Source organism: Malurus melanocephalus, unplaced genomic scaffold (genome assembly GCF_030028575.1).
Source record: "Malurus melanocephalus ecotype Western Australia unplaced genomic scaffold, MMel_1.1 scaffold_25, whole genome shotgun sequence".
NCBI lineage: Eukaryota > Metazoa > Chordata > Aves > Passeriformes > Maluridae > Malurus > Malurus melanocephalus.
Window position 1 is genome coordinate 26,709 of NW_026623257.1, and position 23,951 is coordinate 50,659.

Sequence of the window (23,951 nt, forward strand, 5' to 3'; positions counted from 1 at the left end):
CACAAATCAATTATATAAAGTGAACCCGGGAAATGAAATAAATTTTTTAGAAATAAATATTTTTATTATCTATTTTACTGGGTATTTTTACTTCATTAGGGTATTGAAAAAACTCCCAAACACACATTTGTGTATGTACAATACTTACGTTGTGCCCTCTCATGACTATCTCTTTTGAAACACTTTCCAAATATAGTTATTTTGTACACAGTAACTTCAATATAAAGATGGATGAATGACAGCAGGGAGAGAGGAGGAGGTGTTTCACAATACTACTGTCCTTCAAGAGAAAACGCTGAAGCTGTAACCAAMTAACTATAATAAATGACTACCTGACAAAAAGAAATGAGCTGTGAATGCAAAAAAGCTAGACTAGGACAAATACTTCAGAAGTACTTTGTCACAGAAATTATCTGCATGTAGTGTGCAATCCWAGCTAAAAATGAAATATGGAATCATAAAATGGTCTGGGTTGGAAGGGGCCTCAAAGACCATCTGGCTACACCTTCACTAGACCAGGTTGCTCAAAGCACCATCCAGGGATGGGACATCCACAACTTCTCTGGACAACCAGTTCAAGTGCCTCATCACCCTCACAGTAAAGAATTTCCTTCTAACATCTAATCTAAACCTACTCTTGTTTGAAGCCATTCCCCCTTGCCACAGGATGCTCTTGTAAAAGGACATTAGGCAGATGTGAAATGTTTTCACAGTACATGCTTATGCAGTAAAAATACTGGATTTTAATTTTTTTTACTGAATGTATTCTTTTCCAGGAAATTTTTCCCACCATTAATGAAGACCTTGAAAATACAGTATATGAAACTAATTTAGGGAAGACAGTAGAGAAAAAAAAAAAACCAAACCTAGAATCTACAAGCCCCTTGTCTTGGGTTGATTTTTTGGTGCCAGTTTTGTTCTGTATTCCTTTTCCGTTGGCATATACGCCCAAAATGATGTTTGTATCTTTAAAATGTAACCCRGAAGAAGGAGCAGGAGCTGCTGGGAAGGCGGAGCTGACAGTTTAATGGCCAGGGCTGCCACGCGATCCGGGCTGCTCGAGCTCATCTCTCTCTGGCTCTCTCTGCTTCTCGCTGTGGGAGCCCTCTTTTGCTGCTTGCAGCACAGTTACAGTGTCGCAGTTTCGGCTAGCTCAGTTTGTTGGCTTCGGCGGCTTTTCCTCGGACATCCCCTCTACATCTCCTGCGGTTCTGCTCCTGGGGCGGTCCCGCCGAGGGAGGGGCCATGTGGCTCCATTCCGTCCGGGATTCCGGGGTGGACCGGGCTGGCAGCGGAGGCACGTGGAGCCCTCTGATCCATCCACGGGGAAGAGGGGACTGTGGTATGGGKTTTTTTTCTTTCGGTTGTTTTCTTTCTGCCACTGTTACAAGAATTGCCACATGGGTTTTTCTTTTTGTTTCTTTTCCCGGGAGCAGAGTCGCCGCCTTGTCTACGCCCCGTGGCGAGTTTTATTTTGTTTGAATATCTGACAGTTACTCTTTATCTGTGTCCTGTGGGCACTGTGTTTTTTTGTTAATAAACTACCTTTTTTCTCTTCACCTTTTTTTTGCCCAGCATCTATTTCTTGTTGGTGGGAAAAAAAAAATAAATTATCAAATTTATTTTTATTTCAGAGGAAACATTTCCCTGTAACGTTTTTCCTCTGAAAACATTGTCTCCAAACCGAGACACCCCTAGAATCTCTGGTTTTTGAAGAGGCAGTGTTCCACCCTGCTTTCCATATTAGACAGAAACTTAGCACAGACTTTGCTGGCAGAAGACATGAAAATCCTCTCCTCCTGTGGTGTTTCTACTTTYCCGAGGCAGTGTTTTCAAGGCTTAGTATCAGTGAGCTGTAGCTGGAAATCAGCATCACCTTACCCAAGCTTTAAATGCTCTCATTTCACTAGTATGAGTGTTAGTTTGTGTTATGACCATTGARATATTCAAATTGGATAAAACCAAAGAAATTGAATTGAATTAGTGAGAAGTATCACTTGTTTTTTACTTCAGTCTTTACAGAAGCCTCATTTTACCCTCAAATTAACTGTGTCCACTTTACTAAACCTCTCAGAAAGGGGAGAATCCATTTTATTGCAAGTAGTGGTCTTCATCTTTATTTCTCAATGTATTCTTAGAAGACTGTCTTCTCTGTTCAAAGAAAAAACTTACAAAGTGCTAAATCTCATCTTTGGAGATGTACAGTGATGATTAGAAGAATGCAATCTCAAAACTCACTGAGCAAAGTTTCACACAATATGGCATTCAGAAATGATCTTCAGCTCAGACATTCTGACTGGACTGCAAACTAAGCAGGCCTGACAGTCTGCGGCCTATTTTATCACCCCCCAGGAGCTGTATTTTTATTTATTTAMGTACTTCCATCAGGAGAGTTCTTGGGAAAATACTTCCAAAACAGATAAAAGTAGCAAAGTTAGTGAGTGTGATTAGCAGGGACTGCAGCTCTGGGGGCTTCAGTGCRGCAGTTATTGCTAGAGAGCATTTCTCACCAGCTCTCAGTAGCTCACCAACTTGCAGACGTGTGGAATGCCATCAAAGCCTTCTCTCAGGAAAAGATTTGAGCACTGGCTCAACTTGAGTTGCTGGCATTAATTACTCCTGTGCCTGAAGTCAAACAGCTCACATGCCCACAACATTCTGAAAGGAGGTGATAAAATGTTTACTCTGTGATGTTGGCTGGCTTATCCAGAAGGCTGAAGCAAGCTCAGCACACTTCAAATACATCTCTCTACTGCAAATCCTCAGACTGAGCAAAGAGACCAAATGATCATCCTGTTCCTAGGCAAAGTTTCTTCAGATCTGAAGAAATTTATCATGGGACAAAGAGGGGAAAGTTGCTCTGCCTTTCCTTCACTATGCAGAGCCATGTGTTTTCATGGTTTTCAGTTTTTCATACTGCCTGGTAATACAAATAGTTATAAGAGGAGAAAAATCTAGTCAATATAGAAATCAAGTGATGAGCACCAAAGAATGCCAAATTTGCCAAGTATTATTTTATTATCTCTTGTGGAACTGAGTGGGCATACAAAATCTGAATGGTTGTGTTTCTCATTCTTCTTGGGTAAATAAAGCATCATTCTCTATCATCAGTCACCATGGCCATGAGTGGTGCCACAGATTTTCCACAATCAGCTTTTAACTCATGCTGAGGCAAGTAATATTTCCTGTGGAGCCAGACGATGACAGTTTTTCAAAGTACCCATTCAAAAAGGACTAGTCAGGATTTTTGACAGKCACCAAAGCCACAAGAAAGGTTCACCTTGATTCCCACTGACACATGTGGTGATTCTTCTCAATGGGCTCGGACAGTTAGGACAAAATTAGCTGCTTCTCTTCCCACACAGTGAACACATGGATGCGCTCTAAAATACATGTGGTACCACACAGGCTTAGGGGGCTCTTCCCAAACATCTGTGAAAACATCTGGAGATGATGAAAACATCACAGAAAACATGTGTGGCACTGTGATAATCAGCTCTGCAGCTGGCCAGTGAGAAGGGGAACTGTTATTGTCAGCTGTGCTTAAGGGTCAGCTCAAGTCAAGCCAGCAGAACACCAGGACTCAGATCATGCTTTATTACAATGTCTGCCAAGCTACCACTTGTTGCTGAATAAATGAAAACTKCTCTGAAGTAACAAAAAACCCAAACAATAAAGTCAAAGCCATTTCACTAAACAAACAATTTCACTTTCTTCAGAGCATTAATATCCACAAGGCTTAAACCTCTGGCAGAAGGAAATGTACATTTACAACTACCTAACCATACAAATAAGAGTKGACATTTAATTTTCACATTAGGCACTAGTTAACAGCAGGCATTCAACCTGAAAGRAATTAAAATCATGAAAAGCTAGAAAAATAGTCATTCAAGATGTACCTGAGACATCCAACGCTCCCCATATTCAAGGCTAGCATAGATCATAAACCTTAGAAGCAACATGTTAAAATTTTGTCATTGCTGCTGAGCCTAAGACTATCCAAAGATACAAGAAAAGGCATATTCATTCTTTTCATACGTATCTGTGTAATTTCCAGAAATTAATTAAATCCATGAAGAACACACCCCTACCCCTAACAGTAAGTAAATACTTTTAACTGTATGACAATCAAATTTTTGACTTTTTCTTTCCTTTAAAAAATCCACGTACGTTCATGTTAAAGAGAATAAAAGATGTTAATTGAAGAACAGCCCCTCTGTTTCAGCTAGGTCCTCAATTAGCAGGCTCTCAACATACATGCCCAGTATTTCTATTTGGTATGCACAAATGAAGTCCTGCTGAAACACGAGTGAGTTTCCTAATTTGTCCAGGAATCTCCTAAATAGCATTTTGAAGATGTATGTTGACAGACCACTTTTTGGCTAACTCTGTGCAAAATGAATATACAATGGGAGTTTGTTCTAGATTTTGAAGGCAGATTTTTGCAGAGAGCCCAACATCTCTTATCAGATAAAATGATGCAGGAAGGAGGTATGCCACCAAGGCTTATATGGKTTTTTTTACAGGAAAGTAAAAAATGTCTGGAATTACACTGTATTATTTTTTTCAGACAAAAAAGAATACAAAGAGCTTTCCATAATTTCAGTTCAAAAAATTCTGCTTAAGATTTTCATCAGCTTGAGCCCAGAATGAACTTTCACAGCTATACAGAATTTGTAGCATCAATTTGATATATTAAAATAATGCTTTGATCATGAATGCTGAAAAAGCATTAAAAGCACTACAGTTCAGAGTGCTATTTGAATGCCATGGCTATAATTAATACAGTAKGACCTTATACAAACTTATAAATTTGTTCATGAATATGCAAATGAGGAATAACTACACTGCAAAGAAAAAGTGGGGTGCTTAAATATCTGACACAACTACACATTTAATTCTGTTGGTACTTTTCCCTTGAGTATCTTCTGAATAAAAATATTACAGCAGTAATCAGAGGACACTGATCTGTTCCCACTAAAATCTCTCTCTCCCCCTGAGTCTTAACATTAGATTTTAATTTTAGCTACATTTCTGAACAATCACATTCAGGAAGGAACAATCTCTTGAATATCTTGCAGAAATACACCTTCAAAACTTTAGGCTTTACTGGGATGTAATCACTGTGGCCTTTCAAATTGGTTTGTGACTCTTCTAGACCGGAAACTAGTTTCTTGAAATGGTGAAATACACATTTCCCTGCAGACTGATTCTTATTTATTCCCTGTGCTTTTTCCCACTTTGCTTTGTGGTTGGAAGACAAGGAACATGGCCATGAACATTTACACATGAGTTAGTGAAAGTTTTAGGCCTTTTTAGCAACACATCTTTCAGAATTCATGCCCATGAAAGCAGCCTGTCTGGAACTTGACACTGGGATGCCTGAAATTTGACATTTAAACTCACCATCAACATAAAAACTACAAATTATTTTCACAGCTMTTAATTCAGTGACAGTCTAGAAATACTCAAGAGCCTCTGAAAATCAGGATCTTGAACTGATACACTCATTTTGAAGGCTGGAGCCTCTCATGAGGACAGGCTGAGAGGGTTGGGTCTGTTCAGCCTGGGGAAGAAAAGGCTCTGGGGAGGCCTCATTGAGGCTCTGCACAATTAATGGGGTCTTTATGAAAAACATGAAAATTGACTCTTTACATGGCTTGACAGCATTGGGACAAGGGGGAACAATTCTGAAACAAGAAAGGGGAGATATATATGAGACGTTAGGAGGAAATTCTTTACCGTAAGGGTGGTGAGGCCCTGGCTGCCCAGACAAAGGGTGGACGCCCCAAATCTGGAAGAGTTCAAGACCAGGCTGGATGGGGCTTTTAGTAACCTGGTCTAGTGAAAGATGTCCCTGCCCATGGCAAGGCAGTTGGAATAAGATCATCCTTTACAACCCAAACCATTCTATGAAAATATGATTCACTGATTAAAATGCTTGCCATTAGGTAAATGCAACTTAGAGTTTACTTCTTCCTGTATTATTTTAAAAGGCAAGAAACAACAGTTCAGGTAATTTTCCCTCCTGTGAACTTGTTCCTRTATAATACTCATTGAGGCAACTTTAATAAGCAAAGTTATTACAGAATTTTTAAAAATCATTCAGCAAGCACAAGATAGATATAGTTCATATAGAACTTCTGAGTGAATATATCTAAAAGTATGCAAYGTGCCATTCAGCTTTAAGCTGGAAAGACAAGTTGTAGAAGTTATGATCAAGATATCCTTTATATTAAATTGTAAATTATCTGTTAGTTATTTGTACAGTGCAAGTCAGAAACCCTTCTCATTTTCTTCAAAATAACGGAGAGTTGACATTAGTCCTTCCATGCTCTCCACAGCTTGTAATTTCTGGGACCCAGGAGCAAAAATGATATCATTTGAATAAGARTTCAAGTTTTAGTGAAAAGGGATTGAAATACATATAAATTGGACGTTAAAGCTAAGCTTTTCTTTAGCTTCTTGACTGAGCTTTTGTCTGCGCTTATTTCCAACTCCAGGTCTCAGAGAAATTCCCAAGCTGAGGAGAACTCTCAGGAGAGGATGTGTTTGTTTCACAATGCACCCACCAGATCGCCAGTATAACCCCGGACTTTAGGAACTCYTTAATTTTATTCAACATTGTAGCAATGGCAAAATGCTGTTTAATTTAATAATGCACATTTAACAGTGCCCCATTTAATAATCGTGGGTAATTTTAGTAACAGTGCGTTTCACTATACATTCACATAAAGAACCTGGATACTTGACATCAAATCCAGCGCTCTGATGGTCCTTGGATGAAAAGAACACCCGCTTTGTAATCTTAATAGCTCAAAACGTATTCAAAAGACAAGAACAGTGGTGATTACCCCTTTCTGCAGGATAAGATTGAAGACATTAGGAGGAGGAAAAAATTGCAAGTTTGSATTTGGAAACCTTCCTCTCCATGAGTAGATAAACCTGTGTCAGTATCCCTTCYAGATGGTTTTCTCCCTCCCATACCTCTTGCTTGTGGCAACTGCTTGTAGGGAAAGTCCCTCCCTTGAGTATGCTGTCTGTGGAAACTCACAATTCATTTGAGTTTTGTCCTAACTTTGCATTCTGACAGGTTTCTTTGTGACAGAAAACAGTGGCTTTCTGCTATCTGATTGACAAAATTGCAAGGTCAGAGCCTGAGAAGAGCTCCTGGGCTCTAGAAAGCACGGGAAGTACTGAGATGGCTTGGAATGTCCAAAATCTCTGCATCCACCACAGCATCAGGAGGGATGGATAAAATGTGACATTTTGTTAACAGGAGAATCACAAAATCAGCAACATTCCTTGTCCTACTGTGAGAATCCAACTCCATTTATATCCAACAGCAGATATTCAGAGCTTCCACCAGCCAGTAAAGACAGAAGGGTATTAATTATAGATTTCATAATCAGCCCTTCCACATCTGAATGTATACAACATAAACACAYCCACACATGTGCACATCCATACATGTATCAGTTTAGTCTCTCCAGAAATATGTTTCATATGTTTTCACCTGTCTACATATGTATGTACATTTCTTTAGAAACTGCACAGATGATGAATAATACAGGCTGTGCCATTTATTTTATGCTGTTCCCACATCTTAACTTGTCAGTATGCAGCAGAATGTTCTATTGAAAACAGAGTGCAGAAGTTCCTAAGAATAGGAGTCCATGGACTTTGGATGCTTAGGAGAGAACTGGAGGAAAAATGAGGCAGTGATATAAATGCATTAGATGCCAATATCTGTGAAATGCAACACTCACCTGCAAACCAGTTGAAAACATTTGATATTCAGRCTTCACAGATAACACAAATTGTTTTAACAAGTCAATTTATTCATTCCAGAAGTTGATTCATACAGAAAACACTACTGGGTCAGTTATATTCAATTAATGTTTTAAAAGCTGTTTTCCCCTTTGCTCTTCTTCTTTGAGAGTTTGTTATTTATTTATTCAGTTGAAAAATAATTAAATGTATTTTGTTGAAYGTTTTACAAGTAAGAATTATGAAAACTGGAAAGATATGGGCCTTTCTAAATAAACAACTACTTGAATAATACTCCAATGCAATTTCTAATCTACTAATAGGGGGTGAAAAGATATATTTGATCAGGTCTTTGATTTTCACARTTGCCCCTGTACYTTCAGTGTATGAAAGAAGATAAAATAGAATGTGGAAGAAAGAAAAAGCATTTCATAACTTTGAATCTGAACTCAGACTAGAATTTTAAAACAGTAAAGCCTTAAAATTCTCTAAAGTCCTCAGATGATATTCCATTAACTAAAATTCATCTTATAGTAATAGAAAAACAAGGTTCCAGATTGCACATGAGGCAAAAGTTCTTAGAAAGTTTTCTTGATTTCTTGCCTGTGATTTTTTAAATATAAATCTCTCAGCAGGGATCTATAGTTTTGTAATAAGTAAGCTTGGAATTTCAGGCTAAAGCAACATTATGCAATGTGTCTCCTGTTGATTTTTAAATTTCAGATTGGGGATTGCAAACCGCCTCCCATAAACAACTGGGATTACAAACTCAGATTTCACCTGACTATCCCTTATAAGTTTAAGTGAATCAGAAACTATAAATCAAAGATCCAATATTTCCCTAACACAAGTAAAAGAGTCACAGCTGAAATACAAAGGGAAAAAAAGAACTCAAACTTTTCCAGAGTTTAATAAGGCAAGGTACTAATATCTCAGTGGGGAGGCAACTAAATTGGGTGATTACTCCAACACGTCACACTGAGGTTTGGCAATTTATGAAAGATGAATATTTAGACTGAATTTGTAAGTGATAACTATATTGCTATATTTAGATCTTTGAATTATCTAAACAATTTTAAAGCGTTCAAGTTATGCAAAATTAATTAGTACAATATTGTATTAAAACTACTTGCTTTTTTCAAATCAGAAAAGTATGCAAAGTGCAGTTTGTAAGTAACATCTTCAAGGAAAAGGGAAAGTAACAGGAAAAGAAGGTCTTATATTGCTGCTGTCTTTGATATGATTTCAGCTGCATTACTGGGTTACTGGAATTATTAGACTTGGTTAAGAAAGAKAATAAATTAGCAGATGTGAGTACTCAAAATTGTAGTTAACAGTCAACTTTTTAATTGAAAAAGCATATGAAATTCTCATCATGAAACTGAGAAAAGCAAAGATCAGCAGAAAGAATAGTAATTCATATACTGTGGTGATAAAAAAATGAAATAAAGTTATGACTGTTTCTGTATAATGGCCATTGTAAAGTACATATTAGCACTGTATATGGGATGGATTATATTCCAGCACCTCTCAGATATTATTTAAAGTTTTTAGCAGTGAATAGACCAGACAACCAAAGTCATAGATGACTGAAAAAAAAACCAAGCCCAAATCCTTCTGGCATATTTGTTAGCCTTGAASCTACGTAATACAGCCTGATGTCTCTAAAATCTGCCAACATAACATATTCAGAAGCATTTGCCAAGTATCCTGCATACTGCTAATCTTCCTCTGATACTGAGTGTTGTTACTGATAATCCTGATCTGAATTTTATCTGAATTTTAACTATGTCCCCTCAAAATGAGCTCTAGCAAAAGCAGAAAWAGAAAACAGCAGAGGACAACCAAACCAGAGCCTTAGATGAAATGCTCCCATGGAMGATGACAATGGACTTTCATTAAGCAGATATGCACAGCACTACCTCAGCCAGCAACCACATTACATCTCGATTTATGTCCCTTGACCAGGGAGATCTTGAAATGGAAATACAAGGCTTGTAACTAGTCCCAGGTGGAAAGTGTGAAAGCTGTTCAGTTTATTGAGGGTGGTGGGTATTTCAGGAATGCCAGCTAAAGTACCATCTGAACATGCCTGAACTACCTCCAGTCATCCTCACAGAATTTTCTAATATTTTCATTTTGACAGCTTGCCGTTTCCTCCAGCCCACAGTCCCATTACATTACATGAATTCAACACAAGAAGCCAGTTACCATCTCAGAGGTCAGCTTGCACTTTTCTCTCCTGCACAATCCCTAACTTGATATTTTGCATAGAGAGAGATATTTTCAACAGTGACTGAGGAAAAGTAAGCAAGAAAGTTCCCACTGGTGTGAAGTAGAAGTAAGTTTCAACCCTCTCCAAATGTTCTCGCTCTGCCAAAGAGCATCCACACAGACTCAGTGGGATGAAACTATCAAAAGAAGATGGATGGAGGCCAAAAAAATATCTGAAGCCATTAGAGAAGACAGAAAGATGCATTTGGGAAATAGTGACGATTTGATATCAAAAAGATATTAAAAAAGCCATTCTATGATTGAAGTGCCTCGGTTTGGAAGGAAGACCAACCTGCTCAGGACAGCCGTCTGAGCTGCTGCTACAGCTCCCTGGGAAGGATTCAAGAGTTATAATATGCACAGTCTTTTGCAGGCAGATATGAGCTTATTTTGCACGAGCTGACCAGAAGCCATTCTGCTATGACAGCATACCATCAAGCACTTGTCTAAGCCTTGCTGCAAAGCAGTGTGCATTAGATCAGGCAACGTACCATTGTCACGTGGCCCCAGTCCTCAGGCTGACCCAGAGTGCAGGCTACAGTAAGCTCACATCAGTTTGCAAATGGGCGTGCACATACACTCACAAAAAAAAAAAAAAAAAAAAAAGAAGAAAGAAGAAAGATTTCAAGACCAGTGTGCAATGAATCCGTCAACTAAGAGGTAGGGAAAACTGAAGTTTGCAGGAGCAGGGATGAGCATCAGTCCCTGAGAAGCAGTCAAGAAAAATTAACAGGAAGATGGAGCTTATGGTGAGGGGAGATCAACATTGGACACACTTGTTCAGAGAAGGAACATTGTGAAGCCCCAAATTTGTAACAGACTCTTGTCGCAGAAGCTGCTCTTTAATTGACACATTAAATATTGGAAATGTGAAATTTTCATGTAGTACAACACTTTCTGTCACGGCCACTACAGCAAGTTATCTTTTTGTAGTGATTCGAATGCAATGCAATACAGTCATCCATAAACTCTTTTCAAAGTCAAAACAACTCAGGTACAGATACCTGGCTTCAGTCACATACCCAAAGATAGGTGGCATTCACATAATCACATCTGAATTTAAATTCAGTAGTATAAGACTGCCTTTAAGTCCRTATTTTCAATATGAARGTTAATACCATCTACCTTTATTATCTTCTGATTGCATAATAAACTGTCAATAATATTTATTGCCTTTCCCATTTAACTTTTCAAATATAACTTTGGAAGGGAGATATTTCATTTGATGAAAGAGCAGAAAGACAAAAAGGTGCTTGCAACAGATACATAAAGAATACTGCTATTTTACTCTGCCTCATATCAATTCTCTTTTTTATTTAGCTCTTTAATGTATATCTACTTTGGATGCAGCATACGACACAGATTGCATTACTGATGCATACTAATCACTGTGTTGTTTTCTGTGATGTATGTAAAAATATTAACTAATCTATTTTCATGTCTCTGGGAGAGATTACAGATTATTTTCTCCAATATACGAGGAGAAAAAAAATATCTGTGCTTAAAAGAACTTGCCTATTATTTTAAAATAACTCACAAAAATGAAATGCATTGGAATTCAGAAATTTGCTATGGCTCATCCTTTAKTAAGATTTTGTCAGAACTGAAAATCTTCTATTTTCATTCTCACATCGACAGTGACTTTTAGGAATGGACAAATCAAATTATACATATTTAGATACATGCACCTTTGCATTGCACATAAAGTTTGGCATATAAATATAAACATAAAGAGTTCTCATACTTGTTGAGGATCTATTTAAGTCTTTTTGTTGAAAAATGTTAAATTGGTTGGTCTCTTATTGAATTTAGTTTCTCATCTTCACAGAGCATTAAGAAATCTACTTTGTATATTTATTGTAACTCCAGCAATGGCATCTGGGACCTTTAAGATGTTACTTTTCGTGAGCATCCTCATTATTTTTTGTACTGATTAAATTGGATGTAATAGTGAGAAAATAGTGACTTCATCTAAGCAATTGGGGAAACAGGACAGATCTACAAGGGAGAAAATATATGTAATAYACAAGCTTGGATAAAAGCAGCTAAGAAAAGAAAAACAGAAAAACCGCCAACATCCCTTCTAAAGATTATTTTTGAATGACCTGAAGTTTGTTTTCTAATTAATTTCCAACTTTARGTCTACTGACTGAAAGTCATTGTCTTTGCTGACAGATAAACCAATTATTCAGTTTATAGATGCCTAAGAATGAGAAATACCAACTCAAACAAAAGCAAGATGATGAAGGTAAAGCAAAACTCTTGTAGTACTCACCTTAGGCACCCAGTGGCATTGCGCAGCACCTGTGATGAATGGAGCTGGATTTTATGATCATCCTGGAGTGGAGAGTTTTCCCATCCAGAGTGAGGGATGATCACTGCATTGGTCAACACTGCAAGGGCATCCTGGATGATTGGCATTTTCAGTGCATCACAGGAGGAGAGATTCCAGAGAACTCCTACAAAAAGTAAAATGACTGATAATTAACACTTCTCTGCAACAAGTTTAAATGTATTTTTGTTTAAAAAACAAGAATCCAAACCAATATATTTCACAGCATTGGTGTACTTAATTAAGCTGTTTCGGTCAAGAATAAAATTGATTACACTGKAGATAATGACACCTGCACACTTTTGCAGTGGGATACAGCTTTGAACACAAAACATGTAGTCACAGCAACGCTGGAAATTTCTCAGAGCTCTGCCTAAGAACTGAGCAGCTGGTTATGATCTAGGCCTATGAAGGCTGTGAAGCACACAAGGAATGAAGGAGTATTACAAGGAAGTTTTTAGAGGCTGGTCTTCAGATATCTTCCTTCAAAGTAAAATTAATAAAAAMCAGTAGCAGAAAACAGGTTCGGATTTACAACAGAATTTTCACTGCTGATAGATACACATTGATAGAACAAAACCTCAGCCCTGTGATCTTCACTGTCATGGAAGGAACTGTCTCAGCTAGTTGGTACTATAAGCAAAAAGACTTCCTCTCCACAACCTGATACAGTAGTAATATCCCAGACTTCAGCAAGTAATTTGTATTTTGTAAATATTTAACTATGCAAAGTTACAAAATACTGTAATTTTTACAAGGAAACAGCAAGTTTAATGGTGCAACTAACAAAGAGATCTACTGGAGTTTAAAAAAAAACAAGATACCTTCTGTTGTAATTAATAATGTGCAAAGAAAAGGAAGAGAAATCAAGAGCCAAAGTTTTCTAAGCACAGCGGCAAAGAGTCGAGGTCACTGCAATTGTGCCACACAAAAAGCAGGTGAGAAATTGTCAGGAGCAAAAGACACCCTGCTTTCCATTCCCATATTTATATATTTGTATATTTGCTGGAGAGCACATGTGGACTTTGGTGCTGTGCCAAGAGCCTGCTGGGCAGCTTTTAGTGCTGGGGGAAGCTGGAGGACAATCTCCTGCTCTAAAGAACCAGCGGGTTTTATTTTAGCCCAGCACCCTCCTAGGAGCCRCTGGAAGAACAACGCCTTCCTCATCACACTCCTCCCATTGCCAACACACGTCCCCTTCTCTGGAATCCAATCCTACTCCTCCCTACTTTCCTTCTCAAAGGACACTAACTTGCCCCACATCTGACCATAAGCAGTAAAATTGAGTTGTGATTTTTATGTCTGTCAAAGTTTTCAACCAAAAGAGAAAAATTATCACCATCATCACCATTGCACATAGGAGGTTACAAATATGAACACTACAAAAAATCCGAGTGAGTGGTGTGGGAGGAAAATGCTGAAGGAAGGCCTAAGGAACACAGACTCAGACATTTATAAATAAGAGCAGCGAGAACACTACTTGCTCAAGGCTTTCCTTTGCATTCTGTGCTTCGGCAGAGCAGTGTAATTAACAGGAATCAACCTACATTTTCGGGTYTCCCTTTAAAATTAATTACCTCTATGGGGAGACTCAGTTATACAATTTCATGTTTAAATTATTCTGTATGGATCTGTCTGCAAAGGCAGTTACACAGTTTAATATAAAATTTTGATCAGTATACTACAAAAAAAAAAGCCATTAAAATAATCTGCATGAGGTACACAGACTTTAGCTACAGACAAAAAAGAAGAAAAAGAAGAGCAGAAATAAGAATAATGTTCTTTTTTCATTTAAGAATTGCTACTTTAAAGGGAAAAGAGTCTTTGTTTGAATTCTGTTCTGAATGTCTTTATGAAAAAAATTTCCATATTTAAAGGAATAAAGGCCTTCATAAGGATATTTATACTTCTTTTTTTTTGTGTTCTTGGCACGCTTTAATGGCACATCTACTATTCTTGAAATACCTGGCATTTTGCTGGGTTTAGTCAGTAAAAACAACAACGTGGTTGCCTTTTTTTTTTTTTTACATTTATGAAGACAGGTGTAAATGATGTGCATGGTATAAAAGAGAAACAAAATGCAAATCTTTCCCCCTTTAAGGTTCAATTTCGTTCTCATGCAACACAATGCTCTGTAACTTAGTGAAGAAGTTTTTTTGAAAGTGAATCAGAAGAGTGTTTTGATGGCAACAAAACAACACTTTGGGCTTCAAGAACTAGTCATGAACTGGAAAAGCAGAAAAGAATACAAAAGAAGCAAGCATAAGAGCTCTGTCTAGAAAAATGCTTTAAAAAGTGTATGTAGACACTATTTTCAGTTCACTTCAGGTTCTTGCTAATTAAAAGTAAAGTCACATAAACATCAGCAGTAGTTGAGCCTCGACATATTCTTTAAATCCTCTTTCTCTCTGGTTTCTCTAACTGGAAAYGAGACCTTCAGAGTAAGGATGATGGGATCACCAGGCAAGAATAGCTATTACACCCTCTCCTATAAAGGTTTTAAGTCAAGGAAGAAGCAAGGAAAAYTCAAATCAAGGCAGAAGCACTGCCCAGTAAGCCTGATGCTTTCTTTGAAGTTTTTGCACCTCACTGTTTTAAGGAGTGAGATAATCTTCTTTCACCCCAGAACAATGAGTTTTATCTAATTGTAAGACTGAATACATGAACAAAAAATTTTCTACTGACAAGTTAAATTTTTTCTCGGAAGCAGTGCAGTCTGCTTGCTACATGCTGAGGTTGGCATTCTACAAGCCTCCTTGTAACCTTCTTAATTAAGGATTTGCAATTATGAAAGGGCATTGGCAATTCACTTCTCATTGTTTTTGCTGAGGATGACCTGGAGCTAGATTTATGTGGGGTCTGAGAAGATAATCCATTGCCTTGACTTTGCAAGGGAGAATGACAATAAAATAAATCTTTAACCTGAGGCACTTTCCATTAAGGAGCTACCTTTTCACCACAGAATTCTGAACATATAAACCAAGCATATATGCATGACATGTCCTTTAGGGCCACTGTAAGGAGCAGGTTACTGAGRCCATTAGACACTTTACTCTGAAATCCTTGACTCTATTGGGTTTCTGAGCACAACAAGCAAGTCTGCAATAGCCACAGAGGTGCCTTGACYGACCCCTGAAGAATCTGCATTGTCATCAGCTGCCCAGAGGAAGGTAAGGGACTGGACTCACCAGTGACTGATGACAAAAGTGGACCCACCCAATGACACAACAGTCCAACTCAACAGTTTACCACCTGCAGGTTGACTCTTGTGAGAGATATGAAATAAAAAACTAATCAGTGTTGAACATCTCTGAATGACTTTCATTCATATCTTACCTTCTTGCTTTTAAAGCTGTGAGGCTTTCAAATGAAGCATTTTGTGTCCACATTTGCAGATCACTTTTGGTTGTACTGGAAGACTTGCAGAAAGACAAAAATAGCCACACTAGACTTTTTGCATGTCGAAATTTTTCACCCTTACATACAACAAATTGAAATACAGTGAAAAAGTATCTTGCAGTCTCATTTTAAGTTTAAACTAAAGAGACACTGATATTGAAAATAATCAGTTGGTTCCAGTTAGAAGACGGATTTTGGGTCCGAGTAGCAGTCTAGTTGACATAAGATGAAGGATTCTTAGAGGAAACTACAGGAATGCTCKCTCTGGAGATCTTACTGCATCAAGGTGCATCTTCTGGAGCAGCTCATCAAGGACATAAAACTGCTATGGTCAGCAGGTTGCTCAATTCAATGGAGCAATCTGAGCAAGAACCCCGTAATCTCTGAATCAGGCTGGAACTCAAACTCATGCTGATTAAACAATTCAATGCATTTTTCTGCTGGTGTTTTAGTCAGGACTGGTACATGTGTATCTACAGTCAGATATAAGAGAAGACCTGATAAGCCACATGCTATCCTTATTCCATTCAAAATCAAGAAAATAGAGATCACATATGATGTTATCTCATATTATGACTTTATATATATATATGTGTGTGTGTGTGTGTGTGTGTGTGTGTCTGTGTGTGTATGTGTGTGTGTATGTACGTATATGAACAGACCTCTTAGAACAACTTAGACTACAAGTAAAAGTGGAAACTAAGAAACTGGAAAAGTAATCTTTTCCAAAAAGCATTGCCCCTGCCGCACTGCCACTATGGGTTTTTTGTTTTTTGTTTTTTTTTTTAGATTGTAGTGCAAAAGATGTACATTCACAAATAAATTAGATGGTAAAAAATTGTAAGTAAACAAATACTATTAGGACAAACAAGACTCAATATGATATGTTTAAGTCAACTTTAAATTATTTCAAGATTTTGCTTTTTTCATATTCTCTGTAAAAATCCAAAAGTATCCCAATGCATCCAGGTTTTTCTTTTCCATCATAATTTAATAGTTTGGTCATGGAGTGATGCAGATAACCATCTGATAGTGCTGAGACTGCATCCCAGGAAGAGCGACCAGAGCATTGGCAGGAATTTTTGTTTATATGCTGAAGGCACAGAAATACTACAGGGAGTTTCCCTCATGAACATGACAATTAGGATTGAAATCTGAGGGCTAAATACCCTGTACAGAAGCCAAGCACAAGGGATCTTTTGCCGGAGTCTTTAGGAAAAGCATCTTCCACCCCAAGCTCCCAAGTGCTAGTGAAGGCATTTGCTGGCTGAGGCTGGGAGCCCCCGCTGTAACTGCAAGGCTGCTCTGCCAGGCTGGAACTGCTCCTGGCAGCAAATGTGGGCTCTCCACAGGTTACAGCAGCTCTGCTGCCGAGCAGCAGCCACAACTCTTCTTCATACAAACTGCAAAAGACTTCACAACCAGCTCAGCCGTCAAGGTGAGGAGTGGGCTTGCTAACAGACTTTCTGTAGGAGAAAAAGTGGCTGATTTGAATCCTGGCACCTGAACGACACACAGCTCAGAAGGAATCTCCTTAAAAGCACACTGAAAGGAAGTTTAAAATTGGCGTAACAGAAGAGGAACTTTTACCACTTTTCTTGATTTTTTTTTTATCTGGGTCCTAAATGAATACTTATGAACGCCTTCCTGAAATCCACTTATTTACATGCATAGAGGTGGTTTGCTAACTGTGTATAAGCTGATGCAGGTAAAGTCCATATTAAGAAAAACTGAGTTTCAGTAAAAGTCATAATCAGACAGGAGCTTAAGGAACATTAAACAAAGCTGCAGCAACAAACTTTTTCCCTCTGCAGTCACTTACAGCCATACAAAGCAAAAGCGTCCACAGAGAAGAGGGATCATTATGGTGAAGGATTTTTTTCTCAATTACAAAAAGTATAGCTTGACCACATAAAAGTACAAGACTACATATAGTATAAAAACATAAACATTTCCTCTGAAAAAACTAGCCTTTTTTCTCAATTGCTGCTCTTTTAATTCCAAAATTACATCTTGGATTTTATTAAAACAAAAAAGAGGGACCAATTTTAGTATCGCTTAAGACCAAGTTTCACCCAAATGCTTATTGCATTAACAAAAATGCAATGGGACTCTCATGGGACTGATTCTTGACCTAACGTTGCTCCTCTCTTTCTGCCGTACACTTCAAATTAACACATAACTGTGGAAGGGAAGAAGTGTCAGCCAAGAATGTTAGACAGTTATTAGCTTTCATGTTAAACAGTAGAGGAAATAGTAGAAGAGTTCACTAAAGTCACTGTGGAAAGACCAGTGGTTCCTGCTTAACTTGCTTTCCTAGCTGATGAAATTAAATGGGTCCTGTAAAACACCRAAGCCAAACCAAAGGCAATTCATTCTAAGTGACAGAAACACAGAAGAAAATAAATCAACAGCTTTCAAAYAAAGTTTTATCCTAACACATGACTAATGGCAATGCCATTCCAAATTAAATATTATATTAGAAAAGATAGAAGTATTAGAAAASATGGGAATTTAACAAAGATGGTTATATATGAATGGCAAGTTTTTTTTCAGTGTTTACACATGTATTATACTGAATATTTTCTAGCATTAAAAATTAAAACATATGTTTGATAACAGACTAATACAGAAAATAAAAATGTTATAATGTTACAATAATGAACATTAAGTTACAGCTCTAAATACAAGACTCCTTTCTGGTAAGAACCAGTTGGAAAGTTAGTTCTATCTATAAAATTGTATCTTTGTGAAAAATGAAAGACTTGGTGTATAGTTGCTAAAAATAAAAGGAAACATTTACTAGCCAAATTGTTACMTAAGAAAAAGAGAGCACTGAAAATAACTTTATTTGGGAAGCAAGAAGGAAAGTTGGTTTTGAACCTAAAAAATATAAATAAATAAAATAAAATTACTGGGCATAGTGAAAACAATAATTTGATCATAGAATGATCATATTTCACCATATCCTGAAAGTTTCATTTTGTAAACAAAAACGTGAAATATTCAGATCCTATTCTAAACAAAAAACTATTTTCAAAATAAAATATTTGAGATTTGTGTAGGAAATCTCAAATATTTCAAATTACAAAGTGGTTTTAAACTACAAGCATTTTAATACTCCATCATTCAGGCAGGCCCATCAATATTATATGCTCAACTGAATTTTTCCAAAGGATTACTACTTGCTGAACAAGTTCAATGCAGCTCTTATGTCAAGCCATATGCCACAACAGATGTCTGCTATTTATCACTCCAGATTACCTTGTTTGATATTTTCTCTTAAATTTAAGATTTGACCAAAGTAAAAAGAAAAACCCGAACCCAAAAATCATTTATGTAGTATATTAAAAAGTAAATCATGAAATTAGTWTCACTGCTCCATGATGGGCAAAACCTGAATGAATTTTACATAGAAAAAAATCAGAATCTCACTGCTTGTACAGGGGAGAAACAGTTACTTCCCACTGAGAGAGGAAAGGAGAGTTAAAAGGGACCACCTTGGGTTTTGTGCTGGTACTGAGGGTGACAAGTGCAGGACAAGTGAATGTGAATTTGCCTGGGAAATAGGGAGAAGGAAGCACGCTATGATGAACTGATTAAATTACCTCCAAGCAGACTCCTAGGAGAGAGGAGAGGGGGGCATTGCCAGCTGAGACCCCGGCAGCCAGAGACTTGTTCTGCCTCCCCCACACTCACCTCCAGGGGAACAGGCACTACAAACCTGAGGAAGGTTTTATACTGTTGTTTAACAGCACATTCTCTTCTGCCTATAAAAATTCTTTGCACGTTAACGCCTTATATGATAAACCAGTGCCCCAGCCTGTTGCTAAAAAAGTAGGGCATAAGATTTGAGAAAGTATCTATTTTAACATCTCTCTTTATTTAACTGAGAGCAGCAGGGGGTGAAGAAGTTAATCTGATGATTCAGAAAAAGTTGAGAATGACTCTTCACAAAGACAACAGATTCTACAAGTGGGTTTTCCCATTTTCAGAGCCAAAATAGTGACAGCATRTTGAGAAAGGGGGCAAAGATTGTTTTATAATTAGACAGTAAATTGTAATAGATACGGTAAAAAATGATCCAGTTGAACTGTCAACATTGTTTGCCTAAGTGTTATTTGATAAGACAGCATCATTTCTGAAGAAAAATTACACAATTTATCAAATTACTTTTAGATTTGCWGTTACATATGAACTATAAATAGGATGTGTTTTGAATGACTCTGGAATTTCTTGAAGGTGTCACAGCCTATAGGCTGGAAATCAGTTTCCCAACATCATATGGGTGTAAGCTGTACAACCTTTTACCTTCCTGTTTGCAGGGAAAATTACTACAAAGATTTGGTGTTTTGGTAAGTGGTTCCACATTGGTTTCATATGAAGATTTTATAAAATGCCAATAAATTCCTGCTCTAAATTTGTTTGAAATACATTTCCACATTTCTAGAAGTGATGGGAATATTTTCTGTAGGTGATACTAAAATCAAAACTCTGCCACACTGTAGAATCATACTGTAAAATGCAGCACAGAGCTGTGCCTTGCCACAGCACACCCACTGACTATGAAATGTCAGCTTATTAGCCTAGAAAAGTACAAATAAATATTTGAAGTATTTTATGAAAATTATGATGATGCAATTGTGATATTTGGAGACTCTCTGTAAAACTTTGAAGTAACTGATGACTGGCGTGGAAAAACAGAGTAGCCAYGCAGCCCATTAACCCTGCCACAGGGTTTGTACTACCTTGGAGYTGTTTGAAGTTGAATTGGGGCACTTGGATCTTCAACGAGATTAACTCGAGCAGCCACCTCTGCAGACCAGGTGCTTCCATTTATTATGCTTTTGTTTAGCTTTGATAATGCTCTGGCTTAAGCCTAATTTTGTCAAGGTAGCAGTAACAAGTAGTTTTTCTGATTAAACAAACCCTTGGTTTCCTTATCCCCCCTACCCCCCACAAGATTTTAGATGTAACAGCAAGAAATTATAAATCAGCCTGTGCAAAGTTTTGGCTGCGAGATGAAACACATTGTTTTAACAGCAATCGCAGACCTGCAGGGGATTTGATGGAGTTTGGCATTTTTTTTTTAAATTCTCAGTGGTTCACAAAACTCAGTGCAGAGGTTGAGAATACCTTGCTTAAAAGTATCTCAGGCAAAAGGAGGGAGTCAAATTATTATGTAACCTTAGGGACTCGAAAAGGCTCTTGTACTTGAAGAAAGAAATACTGAACAAACTACAATATGTAATTCCTCATTCAGCCACTGGCTTTGATCAGAGTAAGTAGAGAGGAATTTTCATTACACAAATAATATTGTTAATGTTGAAAATAACTTTTATTTAAAACTTCTAATTAGAAGTAAATTATTTCATAAGATTAAATCAACTTTTAAAAGTAACTGAGGTAGGATATTGTACTTGCAATTACCTCTATTTAAAGAAAGAGTTGGAAAGGCTTATTAGAGCTAATACCCTTCAAATCTCTGTTTTGAATGACAAGATTTAAAACATAGAAGTAAATTTTAGTGCCCAGGTAAGTAGATTTGAAATTTGTTAATCCTATCCTAAATCTGTTGGTGGAAAAATAATTCAAGTCTGTAAGTCACCTGCCTCTGTGCTTGTAGAGTTCCTGAAAACATTCATTTAAAGTTATTAAAGAGAATTTGCTTACGTGCAGAGCAGACACGAAGTAAGAAATGAATGAACATATTTTCCTGCCAAAATCAAAAACATCACTTCTGAAAGCTGTGTTCTGTGCTAGCAGTTATGCAACTTCATGCTTAACCTACTTTCCCTGACTTACAGGACGCAGTGATCAGATGTGGAGGCGGAGGAGAAGGTAATTCACAGAGCTGCAGCTTAAGAGGCACTTGTGTACTTTCTGTRTTTTATCCCATGTCTCCATTTTGTTTTACTACACAGAGTTATGGGCCCCAAATGATATTATTGTTATGATCTTATTCTCTTAGCTACGCATATGTYGAATCAAAGTTATGTCAACCTTGTAGGAGCAGTCTTGCCATGGTTRTGCCATCATGACAATTTAAACACAYAAATGGCTTTTCATGCCATCTGTTTGAAAAGCTTGTGATAGGCACGATATGTACCTGAAACTAAAACATATATCTTTATAACCTAATTTTCAATTTATGTGATGCTGAAATAGTCTCTTTGGTTCCAAGAGCAAGCCACTTTGCACATCTATCTTCCTACCTATCTTTTTACATTACATATCAACATTAGGCCTTTCACTGGTCAGGCTGCCTTATACTTGCACTGCTACATCACAAAACTTGAATATAAGACTAAGAAATGGGATACTTAATATGAGCAAAACTGCAGCAGCATCTAATATGAACCTATTATATCCCTACAAAATGGGATGGATAGAATAGAGATTTTAAGAATTACATCAAAGTGAAATACTGTAACAATGCAACTCATAGAAGAGTTTGATTCTTCTTTACTTAAGTCTTTGGAAAAGTCATCTTGGAATGGGATAAAAAAGCCTTTACTCATTTTCAAATCAAATTTCCATGGAGCATTAAGGTTACAAATAGGTACCACCTCCAAATGAAGGTTTATATCACAATAAAATTTCACATCTGTGTTTACACACTCCAGTAACTAAGCTAATGTCAAGGGCACTTTTGCAGGGAACTATTAAATTATTAAATTAAACTGCTTCAAGATGCTAGGTAAGAAACAGTCAATCCTTCGTCATAATATTGTTAAGTAAGATTTACTATACAAAATGCCACAAGTCTAATACCTTACGAAGTCAAATTAGAAAATAACATGACAAATAGGAAACARTCACAGGCATGTGATTTTTGACTTTGAGAACTCCCCACAGAAGAACTGCCATTGTACTAGGAAGTTAAAAATTCTAAATAACTGGGCCAGAATTACCTAAAAATATGCAATCAAATGAAATCTTCCACTGAAGTGACCCAAAGGGTCCATTTAAATAGAACACTCCCCTAAACATGCTTTACACATCACTGCAGGCTCTCTARCGTGCAACTACACAGATTAGCAAAGACAGACACAGGGCTCAAAGGGGCCTTCTGGAGTGTCTTGACCAATCTGCCAATAATTTATGCACATGCTAAGAAACAGCATGCGATGAAAAAGAGGTTTCACCTGCAGTGTTAGCTCAAACCAGACAGATACAAGGTGGACAACAATTGCTACTGAAAGAAAATCAGTAAGGTTATAAATCCCATGTTATAAACATATGGCATCTACTAGAGCTGRAACAGCACTACACAATAATGTTCAAAACATGCTGACAACAGAGGACCAACCAAGCCAAAGCACAAACTGGCCACAATTGAAATTAAAGACAACACTAAAGAATGCTGGAACCCAATCTCTGGGAAGTAAACAAAATCTTTTCCTGTCCAACTTGACTGTGGGCCAAAACACTTGGAAAACTATTGCTTCTTTGAAAGAAACATTTTGCACACAATATCTTGTAATGTTTTACAGGAACAGAACACGTGCCTTTTTTGATTCCATGAATAAAAATGTGAATGAAATACACAGAGTCAATGTCCACCTATCTGTATTTAGTATACATGTATAGTTATGCTGTTTATTTTTTTTAATGTGCTTATTTTTATAATTTATATCTTTTCAGYAGACAATAGTTAAGTCCCTGATACTTTACTGTCAACCAAAATAAGCAGGATACTGGCTGCTAGCACAGGAAAAAAACAGTTTCTCCTGACATTATTTATAGATGTAGCTCTTTATCATCATGTACTTTCTAAAAGTGGATTATCCACTTTTACCTTTCAATCAGAAATGGTATTTAYGGTTTGTAAACAGGTGATGCAGTCATACAAGGACCCTCTTTAAAAGGAGTTTTTTCTAATTCAGGTACCTCGTTGTTCCTAGGTAGAAACTCTGTTTCTAGTTGTGATGGTTTTTGTTTGTCGAAAATGAGAAYAATGGCAATTTAAACCATTTTATTTGAGACAGGTACACAGTTATCCAATCAAGCTGATGGAAGAAGGGGCAAGTGTACGTTGAATCACAGAATCATGGAATGGMCTKGGCTGGAAAGAATCTAGCAACAGCTGCTTGACCTCACCTTCTGCACAAGGCATCCATGGGATTCCTCTGTCATTGTTGCTAAAATGTCAGATTTTTCCATGTATTTTTTT

The 23,951-nt window shown here is 37.3% G+C and overlaps 1 protein-coding gene across 1 annotated transcript in view; it reads right to left on the minus strand.

Annotated features, from left to right (window-relative positions):
* CTNND2 (catenin delta 2) overlaps positions 1-23,951 on the minus strand; it is a gene marked incomplete at its 3' end in the record, with an annotated part of 536,496 nt that overhangs the window by 22,484 nt on the left and 490,061 nt on the right. Inside the window, exon 13 of the mRNA XM_057390373.1 lies at positions 12,320-12,503. Coding sequence (XP_057246356.1) covers positions 12,320-12,503 — 184 coding nt within the window. The remainder of the gene's footprint in view (positions 1-12,319; positions 12,504-23,951) is intronic.